Source organism: Lygodium microphyllum, chromosome 30 (genome assembly GCF_053477565.2).
Source record: "Lygodium microphyllum isolate KBCC chromosome 30, Lygodium_microphyllum_v1.1.10, whole genome shotgun sequence".
Taxonomy (NCBI): Eukaryota; Viridiplantae; Streptophyta; class Polypodiopsida; order Schizaeales; family Lygodiaceae; genus Lygodium; species Lygodium microphyllum.
In genome coordinates this window covers 86,357,706-86,370,018 of record NC_141164.1, presented here as the reverse complement: position 1 = coordinate 86,370,018, position 12,313 = coordinate 86,357,706, and the positions used below count along the sequence as shown (strand labels likewise).

General features: G+C 43.4%; 1 protein-coding gene across 1 annotated transcript in view; it reads left to right on the top strand.

Moving 5' to 3' along the window:
* The first annotated feature begins 2,546 nt into the window (after positions 1 to 2,546).
* The window catches only part of LOC148010076 (protein EMBRYO SAC DEVELOPMENT ARREST 30-like), a 29,805-nt gene continuing 20,038 nt past the window's right edge, over positions 2,547 to 12,313 (top strand). The window contains exons 1-2 of the mRNA XM_087673105.1: positions 2,547 to 2,919; positions 3,054 to 3,138. Of these exons, the coding sequence (XP_087529231.1) occupies positions 2,737 to 2,919; positions 3,054 to 3,138 (268 nt within the window). The 5' untranslated portion in view covers positions 2,547 to 2,736. The remainder of the gene's footprint in view (positions 2,920 to 3,053; positions 3,139 to 12,313) is intronic.

The window sequence follows — 12,313 nt, the reverse complement described above, 5'->3', positions numbered from 1 at the left end:
TGACTGTTATGCCTTCTCACTATGTGATAGTTAACCATATATGTGATTTTAATACCGAGGATGCATATTCCATGTTATGGGTACCACTGCCTCTAATCATATATGTGAGGGTATACTTACAACTCTTTAATTTGACATGTTTATGCAAGGTTAACTTAGTTTTGCGGACTACACAGTTTGCACAATTTTTTGTTGCTAATTTTTATGAGTTTCTTTTCTACTCTCCACTATGAGGGCGATTGGGCATTAAAAGAAGGAGCCTTACTACATATGTAGGTTTGTTTTGATATTCTCTTTTTGTCACACACACCAAGGGTACTTAAACCCAAATGGTAAACCCTCCTCAAGATCCTCCTCTCCTAAACCTTATCTTAGGATTTGAAACTCCTCATCGTTGTGTGATGCATCCAAAGCTGTTGTAGATAGCCATGGCGACAAGCAAGGTAGCCTTGTTTTGTGTTAAGCAACAATGATAGTAACTGGGTTTGACTTATGACACTTGTGACATAAGAATGTGTATTTTAGTCTTATGAACTACCTTCTTATTCGGTTCATAGGTACTAGGTCAAACCCCTCTTTTTGTGTTCCAAGTGCATCTATCTTTTTAATGGCTATGGCTCTAATTTGCAATGGCTTGTAATCTACAAGTATTGTATCTTTCACATCGATAAAGGACTAGATTTTTTTCTCTACAAAGCTTGTGCAAGAAGTTTGTCTTAAGTTCATGGAAATTTGGGCAATTTTATACTTTGTTGTATAACACACACACACACACACACACACACACACACACACACACACACACACACACACACACACACACACACACACACACACACACACACACACACACACACACACACACACACACACACACACACACACACACACACACACACACATGCGCGTGCGTGCGTGTGAGTATGTGGACATGTGTATACACTTGTGCTTGCGAGGCTAAAAACGGCCACATGTGCATGCTTTATGTATATGGTGTGCTCATATAACTACTTTCATTTCACCCAATGCAAATTGTACAATGGTAATTAAATTGGGCACATATATAGGTGTATGGGTGCTAGATTGGATATTTGGCTAGTCAGTGTGCACATGTGGGTAATGGTTTAGTGTGTAAGTGCAAACTATGTATTTCATTTGGCATAGGTGTGAGGCATGGAAGGACCATCAAATCTCTTAAGTGTACATGTATGGCCAATGAGATGGATTCCTTAGATAGGGGTGCTTCATAGAATGTTTGCCTATGGTTGATGCAATTTATAAGTTTTGAAGTATATGTATGGTAGTTGGGGTTTGTGAGCTTATAAGGTATGCATGTATGGCATGCAAGTCTATCGTATTTGTATTTCATCAACTATTAGCCTATTGTTTTGTCATCCATAAACTCACCTTTCAAACAAGTATCATATCACTCCTTATAATAGGACTATAGGCTTGCCTTAAGGTCTTCCAAAAGTAATTGCAATCAATCCTAGTGGACTACAATAATTCCAAAAGTAATTGCAAACAATTCTAGTGGACTACAATAATCCGCTTAGTTCCCTATGCTTGGAAACAATTGTGACACTTTAAATTAGTTAAAAGCTAGCACGTATGAGACATGGGATAATTGAATTTTGTACTTGATGAAAATTAGTGGCGTGGTTGGGCCTTTAGCATTTTCCACATTGTATCCTTACATTTTGCTACTTGCAACAAAATATTACCAAATTGTTTTGAACTTAGAGAGAGAGAGAGAGAGAGAGAGAGAGAGAGAGAGAGAGAGAGAGAGAGAGAGAGAGAGAGAGAGAGAGAGAGAGAGAGAGAGAGAGAGAGAGAGAGAATCAATCTACCTACTTAGTTCCTTTCTTCCTCCAAATCTTTTTAGCTTGGGCTTGAAAATAACATGATGAGGTTTGGGAAAGGTTAATGAAGGTCGTGATACTTTTGTTGATACCTTTGCCACAACCAAAAATATAGTATATGTAGAGAGAGGGTGGGTGCATGTGTGTTTTTATAATGCACACAAATTTGCACAAGAAGAACACGTAGAGAGATAGAGTGTGTACATTTGGCACTTGGACAAGAGTATAGGTCTAGATCACAAACATAACTAATGTGTCACATTTGGGCAATGTTGCATCGAGGGGAAGCGGGAACAAAATAACCCCACTCCCACTTGCTCGCACCCAGAGAGATTGGGTGGGGAGTAGAGTCTACTAAAACCCTTTTGAGCCCTTGCTAATGCTTGTGAAAAAAGGATGCTTTAACAGTGGTTTAGCAACGCTATCGAATGAAAATAGTCATAGTGTGGTGGTAAAGAACCCTTTGTAGTGAGCCTTAAATGCAAAAATTTAGTTAGCCTTTTCCACCTCGTGCGACCACATTGAAGTCCACCACTATATTGTAGCTAAGTTGCACCTGCTAGTGCTGGCGTGACCCAGCCCTTACACCTAATACTCGATGTAGGTATTATAAGATGTACATTGTAAATTCTATCTGCATGGGACATACAGACAGCAAACAACTCTGGTAGATAGTGATTTTTATAAGTTGCTAGTTGAAGCAATACGAAAAGGACTAATGTTTACTGTCTGTCACGGCCACATGACACCTCCTGCCTCTGCTAGAATGGCCATCCGGGAGCTCAACCTCCGAGGCAAAGGTGCAGCTTGAAGACGCCGCCTCTGCTGCTGCTGCGGATGCTGCCACTGATCCTGAGATTATGCATTTCTCGCCATGGTCCTGCTCAAATCCAAGATCAGATGGCTGGCAGTCATGGGATTGGCCCTTTCTGCTCTATCCCTCGCCACGCATTTCCTCCTTGCTCGCTTCTTTGCCAGGGACGACACCATCGCCGCCGCGGCATCCGTATCCAAGCCTGATGTCCAAACCTTCCTCGCATGGCGGAGCGCAGACGAGGTCTGTCCTGTCCTGCAGCCTTTTCTCAGCTCTAAAAATACATGACAAATTTGCAGGTCATAACCTGTATCGTTATCTTCTTTCCGTTGACATAAGGATAGTTCGTTTTCTCTTATCTTTTCCTCCCCCCTCAGGATCGCAGCCATGGAAAGGCATGGAGTCCTGTGAAAGAATTCAGAGGCCTGCGACCCTATGCTACTCCCAGGAAAGCTTATCCTCGTAAGCGTTTTATCATTCTCATGTAGAGCTTCTTTCCATCGAGTCTGGATCTGCCTAAGAAATTGAAACGTTGTAGCACAAAACTGAAACAGTGCCATTCTATCAAGTATACAGTATCTGCTTGTAAAACGCCAGACAGGCCCAGGCCGGAAAGAATGTGGATATCTGACTGGGTAGCAAGGTTTTCTTTGAGTTTGAATATACCTGTCCTGGCATATGCCCAACCTCGTTCATAACCTTTCAAGATTCGCCTTAACATGCTGGCCACAATGCAACTGTGGCACTATCCTGAAATTCTCAGTGCTTCAAACACTATTTTCAGAAATTCAAACCTGCTCCCAGTGTTCAACTTGTTCAACATCTGCATGAAGTCTGCTGCTCCACTGCATTTGCAATCTGATATACCTGCAAATAGGCTGAAACTGTACCTGCACTATCATTAACTGTTCATGCGTCTCTGAGGGCTGTAAATTGCAGTAAAGGCTTACAGATCAGTCAAGTGCAGATTGCTGAAGGTCTAACCTTCTAGAAATGCACGGCCTTACCTAGAGGAGACGTCCATTGTCAACATCAGTGCCTGTGCTTATGGTCCTAGATGCCTCAGCCAACAACATGCCAGCCTGATGTGCTCTGCTTAGTCAAGCCCTTTCTGTGTGTCATATAACAGCTAACATATCCTGCTTTGAGGGGTACATCTGTATACCGTGTCTGCACCATATGCAATCACCTGCCAGCAACCTAAATTTTATCTGTCAAGCAATCAGCTACATGTTTTTACATGGAGATGAGGATCTTGTTGTAATACGAACATCAAAACTGCTTAAGGCCATTCATATGCAAGATGCAAGAGAGAGCCACACTAATTTATGTATTCAACCTCTACCTAGGTCCTATGTGCACACGTGATGCTTTGCCATGCCCTGATATACAGTCCCATATTCTTATTGTTTTGCTGGAATCTAGATTTGAGCATGTTGCTATTGTCTGGGCAGTTCTAGAGTTACCCTTGAATTGTGGTCATCACTGCCTACGGAAAGGCACCTTCTTGTATGGGTTCTGCTCAGTGTTGCTTATGTAAAGGTGCCATCTTGTATATGTATTCATGTCAGCTGGTGTAAGTTCCTCTGGTGCTCATAATTCCTCTCTCTCTCTCTCTCTCTCTCTCTCTCTCTCTCTCTCTCTCTGTGTTGCAAGTGTAGGAGTATGCCTGAGTTCTTGTTTATTTATTGCCAGTCAGGTTTGCATCATAGTTTTCTCCATGCATCTTTATGCATATGCATATGGGTATGGAAGGGTGGAAAAAATATGGCTGGCTGCTTTAGTAGAACCATACATGACCTTGTTAGCAGTTTGGCCAGCTCATGAGTGAGTTTGGGCATGTACAGTTGTGGGCTGGACATTGTAGATATTTCAGGTATTTTTTAATTGTCATTATTATGGTGATTTGGGCCATTATTTCTTGGCTGACCTGCATTTATGGTGGCCCCAGCCTACCTGATCATCTTTATGGCATATTTTTGAGCTATTTATATGGCTCCCTTCTCCTCAGTCAGGTCATTCATCACTTGGTAGATTCCCAGTGCAGGCCCTTTTGGAGAGAGAGAGCTAGTGCCAGGTCCCACGCAGCCAATGACTCACTATTGTGCATGATATTCTCATGTTTGGTATACGGATTCCATTTCTTGAGCATATCTTTGAGTTCTCCTTTGTAGTGTTCTCTTGCTTTTGTTTGTTTTCTCTTTACTCTTGTGATGTGCAGTCTGTTACAGCAGCCTTCTATACTTCCATCACTGCACCCACTTTTGACATGGTATCAAACATCCGTGTTTGGGCTTTGGGTGCTTTTTTTTGCTGCGGACAGTCTGCCCTCATGCATATTTGTTGCTGATCAGCTTCCTACTGTCTGCTCTAGTCCAAGTGACTTGTCCCTACTACCAACGGCTTGATTTTCTACCCCTGCAGCTTGCATTTTCTCTCAGCTGACTGCGTTTTCTGATTTTCTGCATTATTTTAATGCTGGTGACTGCATTTAATGAGTTTCCAACTAAAGAGGAGACCACATTGTTACTGAAAACTGAAATTTCAGCTTACTGCTCGTAGCTAACAACAGAAATTTTCTCCGGTGGTGGACAGGCTGCCCTTTGACAAAGGTGGGATATCCACAACTATCTTCTTGTAGGTGTTGCTGATTTTCCCTCCATTCAGGCTCTCCTATAGCAAAACGTAGGAGCCTTTGTGTGTTTGCAGGCTATTCGAAGATGTCTTATCACCGGTTCCAAGGCTTTGATGGCTTGGACAAGGAGATTTCCCACATCTACTCTGAATGATGGCGTGATTATTGTGAAGAACAGGGATCATTGAGCCCTTTTGTACAGTCTCATCATTTGGAGCAGCTTTCTCTTCTCCCCTCTCTCCATGTTTCCCACAAAGTGTGCTCTATTGATTTTAAAATGCCCAACATGGCACCTCTTGGACAGTCTCATCATTTGGAGCAGCTTTCTCTTCTCCCCTCTCTCCATGTTTCCCACAAAGTGTGCTCTATTGATTTTAAAATGCCCAACACCTCTTGGACAAGTGCTTATCCTCCCCTTCTTTACCCAAAGAGGACCGGATAGATGGTGTGAGCTATTCGCTTTGGTCATGTAAGGTGGAATGTATTCTTGACACCTTTGATCTTTGGGAGCTTGTTATCTTATCTTACCTACACCTCGTTTCATGGAGGATCCCATAGAGGGATCATCAATGGGTTGTGTAGCCCTATGAGATTAGCTCAATTCTCGAGTCCAATCCTTCCTTTTTATGAGCTTACAGGATTCTGTCCTAGTGCATGTTTGCAGGTTAAAGATAGCGGTAGAAGTGTGGAAGAAGCTTCTATCTCTGTATCATCAGAAGGTGTGTGCTTGTGAGAGTGCGCAACGGAAGAAGGAACTTGAACATAAGAGGAAGAGATAGAAACAATCTGCAAGAGATGAACAAAAACCTGCCCTGAACAAGGAACAAATGCTGAATACAGAAGGAGGATTGATCAGTCCTTGCACGTAGCCCACAGTGCCAGCGAGCACACCAGATCAGGCTGAGGATGATGAAGTGTGGGGAGGTTTAGGCTATAAATAGCCAATAATCCCCAAATTTGGCCGGCTTACCCCAGAAGGATGCCAAAAATCTGGCCGACCAACATTTAATGTTGGTGGTGCCGGTAAAAAAATACCAGAAAAATACAAGTGGCACATAAAAAATCCTAGAAGGTATGGACAATGTCTGACAGGCAAGGATAACCAGACATCATTTGTTGACATGAAAGGATTCGCCTTGTATGAATATGTAAGTTACAATTGATTATTTAGAAAGAAAACTATCTCATATATATATTTCAACCGTTTTAGCTGGCGTTTCGCTTGGGACTTGTCCAAAGGTGAAACATTTCGGGGTGAAACATTTGGAGGGTGAAACTTTTGCGGTTACCTTGTTGGGTCACAATAACAACCCTTGTAGAAGAATCCTCAATACAAACAGTCTGCTTGGTGAAGACAATCGAGGTACCAAGCCTAGTAAGGCCATAAGCTGAGAGGAGTGGAAAGCCCAAGTTTGGAACATAAAGGGCTTGTGAAAGGGAGCTCAATGCATGGTCGAGAAACAAGGGCAAAGTGCTAACATGACAAATAGGTACCGATACAATGTCAGCAACAGTGACAATCCTCAAAAGGGCGTAGAACCTGCAACAAATCACCACGTGGAGTCATATGACTAGAAGTTCTACTATCAACAAGCCAAGGCCTCTTAGAAGATGAGGCAACCATTGAAGAAGGCTCCTCCAAGTCAACAATATGAGAAGGAACATTGACTCATGGGTAACCACTGGGAGTAGAGGTAGAAGTCTTGGACGTTTTAGCTCCACTTTTCGCTCCCGGACAAAGGTGAGGGTACTTCTTACAACATTTCTCCTCCAGATGTGTCCCCTTCCCACAATATGGGCATTTAGGCTTCTTTGGGTTGAGTCAGAGCTTGAAAAACTCTGCTATCTTTTAGCCTTTGACTGCCCTTTCTTTTGCTTTCCCCCTTCAGAACTTGCAACAAAAGCTTTGATATAGGTGGATCCATTGGCCACCTCTTTGGCGCGCTCATCATGCTCCAAAACAAGCAGGGTAAGCTCCTCCCATAGAAGCTTCTCATGGGTCCTCGATATAAGAAGGCTGATGTAGAAGACATCAAACTGGGGAGATGGCAGCTGAGTAATAAATCTTAGCTATATCCTTTGAAGAGATCATCCTGCCAAGGGACGCAAGCTTATCCCTCGTATTCTCCAACTTGTTGATATGATCCTTCATGGAAGGAGAATCATCAACAACGAGCATCCATAATTTCTTCTCGAGAGTAATCGAGTGGGCAAATGTCTTTTGATGGTACAAAGAAGTAAGCTTTGTCCACACTTCTGTTGCTTTCCGCAACTTGCATACATGCACTAGGACAGAATCTTGTAAGCTTATAAAGAGGAAGGATCGGGCTCTAGAGTCGAGTTGATCCCATAAGGCTGCACGATTCATTGATGATCCAATGGTGGAATCCTCCATTGGACGGTGAATAGGGTGGGTAACAAACTCCCAAAGATGGAAGATATCAAGGATACACTCCACCTCACACGACCAAAGTGAGTAGTTGAAACCATCAAGCTGGTCTTCTTTGGGCAAAGAAGGGAGTATGGGCATTTGAAGGCCAACAGAACGGGCCTCCTGTGAAAGATGGAGAGAATGGGGAGGACATGGTTCCTGAACAAATGGGCTAGGCGACCTCCGTTCATTGCATGAACTAGCACGAAAATCTCTCCGTCTCTCAGAGGAAGAAATAGAGACCTCATCCTTTGAGTCAACAAAGAACTAGTGCTAAGACATCTTTGGATATACCTACAAACACTCACAAAAAGTTTTGTTTGGCTATGGACAGCCTCAGAATAGGAGGAATCGGCTACTACAGGATGTAGATATCTCAATGTAGAAGGTCCACTGAGGGAAAAATACTATTGATTGCTCATGAAGAATGTAGAAACACCAAAACGCAAATGTGAATGCTATCACTTGCTCTAGGAAGGTTGCGTTTTGACTGTGGAAGGCAATCGCATGGCCATCAGAAGGTCTCGCCACCACCCAATAGGCAACGTTTTGTGCAAAACTTTGATGACTTGATGTTGCCTGATGCCAGATGTTGATGCCTGATTCTTGATGAGGATGCTTGATGGCTATAAGCAGTTGCCTACCTCTAGACGATGATGCCTAAGCACCAGATGCAGTCGTAAGCTAGCAGGAGCTTGTGTTTTAAGCAAACACAGATGTGGATGGCCTCATGAACTCTGTGTCGCTCTTAGATACCATGCTTTGATACCACGTGAGTGTGCCAATGGAAGAAGGAACTCAAACATAGAGGAAGAGAGAGAGAGAATGTGCAAGAGGAGGAGAAAAGAAACCTACACTGAGCAAGGAACAAATGATGATTATAGGTGGATTGATTAGACCCTGCACTTAGCCCATAGCGTCAGTGAGCGCACTAGATTAGGCTGATGATGACGACAACACCAAAGACAGAGGAAGATGACAGAGTTGGAGTGTGTACTTGCTAGAAGGAAGGAAGATGATTTGATGATGATGAAGTGTGGGGAGGTGCAAGCTATAAATAGTCAATAATCCCCAAATTTGGCCAACTTGCCCCAGAAGGATGCCAAAAAGCTGACTGACCAGCATTTAATGCTGATGGTGCTGGTAAAAAATGCTAGAAAAATACAGGTGGCACAGAAAAATCCCGAAAGGCATGGACAATGTGTGATAGGCAAGGATAGCCTAGGAAATGCAAGAACTACACACTTTACAATCAGAGGAAATGCATTGAAATGCATACAGATGGCCTCTCTAGAATGAATAGCCTCCCCCATCAAAACACATGATAGACCTATCAGAGCTCCAAAAGTTCTCGTCTAACTTAGACTGAGGCTCTAGGTAGGAGATGACAAGGCATGACAAACATGACTGCTAACAATGCCCACATTCTCTCTCTTGAGAAGAAACTTCGGATGCTCAGTGTCGATGACTCTTCTTCCATGAAGGATTGCATCAACAAACTGTAGTATATGAGGGATGAGCTTGCATCCCTCAAGGGGACAATATCTTTGGAGGATATGGCAATGATTCTCGTAAGCTTAGTTGCCATCTCCAAAGTTCGATGTGTTCTATACTAGCCTTCTTATATCGAGGACTTGCAAGACACTTCTTTGGGAGGAGCTAGCCCCACTAGTCTTGGAACACGATGAGCAGCTCAAAGAGGAAGGAGCCAATGAATATGGCTCCATGAAGGCTTTCATAGTAGGCTTGGGTAGAGGGAAGAAGAAGAAGGAGAAGCCAATGGCAAATAAACAAGAGGACGAGAAGTATGATAAGAAGCACATTAAATGCCCACATTGTGGAAAGGGTACACATCTGGAGAAGTGTTGGCAGAAGTAACCCTATTTGAAGTCTAAGGAGGGGTCTAAGGATTCAAAGGCAACCCTAGCTACCACTTGCCTTTGTATATGTGTTTGAGGAGGAAGATACGGCTCTTGCTTCTTCCATTGTGGAGAAGCCTTGGCTTTGGATAGTGGGGCTTCTTTTCACATGACCTATTGACATGATTGGCTTTAATACATGAGTTTTAGAGGGGGATCTATCACCATTAGTGACAATCCTTTTGTACTTGTTCATGGAGTGGGGACCATTCCTCTCTTGCCAGATTGGCAACATTCTTCTGCCAAAGTTCTTTATGTACCAGATTTGGGTTTTAACTTGCTTTGTGTTCATGGTCTTCCACAGCTAGGTTTTACCTAGGATGCAATGCTTGTGGAGGATGCTTCTATAGGAGCAGTTCTTTGCATAGGTTCACAGGAGGGTGGGTTTTATATGTTCACAGCCCTTGCCACAAGGACTTTCAACAAGCTAGGATTGCTTTAGCATGCTTGACATTTGCACCTAAACTTTGATGCTATTAGGAGGGCTTCTTGAAGGAAGACAATGGAGGGAATTCTCAATTTCCCTCCTATTTACACTCTTATGTTCTAGTTGTTTGAGGGGCAAGCAGTATAGGCAGCCCCTTCCACAGGTTGCCTCTCAGAGGGCTTCAACACTGCTTGAGTTGGTCCACACCGACATATGCGAAGGCCAATTATTTGATGCTAATCATTGATGACTTCAGCCTTTATGTGTGGCCTTGTTTTTTGGAGTACGAAAGTGAGTCGTACTCCAACTTTTGTGATTGGAAGGTGTTTTCAAAAACGCCAATGCCTTCTAAGGTTTGAGGCATTCGAGTAGACCATGGCGATCAGTTTTGTTCTAACCTCTTTTCTAAGTTTTGTAGGGATAACTTCATTTGGGTGGAGTACTCCCATCCGAATACTTCGTTTGAGAATGGTGTGGTGGAGCATGCCAGTCAAACCATGCTAGAGATGTTTGATCGATGTTGGAGCATAGGAATTTGGGTGGAGTACTCCCATCCAAATACACCATCTGAGAATGGTATGGTGGAGCATGCCAATTGAACCATGCTAGAGATGGCAAAGTCTTTCTCACTCCCTTTGAGGTGAGGTGTTGGCTTCAGTGGTTCACATTTGCAACTAGTCTCCTATGACTTCCTATGAGGCTTTATTCGGTAAGAGAGCCTTTCCTTTCCCATTTTAGCATCTCTGGGCCTGATGCTTTTATCCATATGGACAAGAAGAAGAGAGGGAGCAAACTCGACTCCAAGTCCAAGAAGCTTGTCTTCGTGGGTTACAACATGATCACGAAGGGCCATCGGCTCTACCACCCGAAGAAAAAAAAGATTGAGGTGAGTAGGGATGTGATATTTGATGAGGCTTCAATCTTTGAAGATCTTATTAATGGTTCTTCTTGTGTGGGTGGTTCTTTGTCATTGACTGATATATCCCAATCCATCCCCACGTCTCTCCCCAATCAATCCCCCCCCGAAAAGAAAAAACACCCATCAGCCACTCCCCTTCCTTTCAGGTTACCTATTCGCACTCCTTTATCTACAACTCCTCCCCCTCTTCCTCACTCTCCACCTGCTTCCCGTCCTCTGTATGAATGTACGCCTGGGTTTGCACTGAGGAGACACATGTACTGTGAGAGTGCGCAACAGAAGAGAAACACGAACATATATATATATATATATATATAGAGAGAGAGAGAGAGAGAGAGAGAGAGAGAGAGAGAGAGAGAGAGAGAGAGAGAGAGAGAGAGAGAGAGAGAGAGAGAGAGAGAGAGAGAGAGAGAGAGAGAGAGGAAGCAAAGAATGAGGGTAGAATATTGCATTGACTGAAGATGAATGTTGATACAATGATGATGGACTGATTAGTCCTTGCACGCAGCCCAAAGTGTCAGTGAGGGCACCAGATCAAGCTAATGACAATGGCAACACTAAGCACAGAGAGTTGGAGTGTGCGTCTCAAAGGGGAAGATTGAAGATTGAAGAGAATGTGTATTTGCCAAGTGGGGGGCTGGCTATAAATAGCCATAAATGCCCAAATTTTTCCGACTTGCATCAGTGGAGGTTAAAAATGCTGGCTGACCAACAATAAATGCTGGGTATTTAGAAATGCTAGAAAAAATATGAGACACCCTAGAAAAATCCCAGATGATAAAGACAATGTTTGGCAGGCGTAGGTAGACTATGGAAAGCAGTAACTGGCCTAGGAATGCACACAGGAAGCCGACAAAATAAAGAAAATGCACTAAACTACGAGAGCCCCTATGTCTCCATCAGACTTTGACAGGAGCTGACAACTAGGAGATGATAGACTGACATGATTAACACAGGCCGGCTAACACCCCCTGTCAAATCCTGGGAGTGTTTGAAGACCCAACAACCTCATGTGATGAAGCATAGAAGCCTTGGACAAGGCATAACCTATAGTGGACCTCCATGAATCCACATCACTGGCCCAGTCAGAATCACTTCAACCAAAGAGAGTAACCCCCTCTCTATACATGATCTCATAGGATTGAGTCCCTTGTAACGAAGAATGTGCAAGCCGCACCCCAATGCTCCTGAGTGGGAGTCTTCATGAAAGACAATAGAGCCACAACGAAGGAAATATCTGGCTGAGTGTGAATAAGCTAGATGAGAGAGCCAACGAGACACCTAAAATGGGTGGCATGTGTAAGGG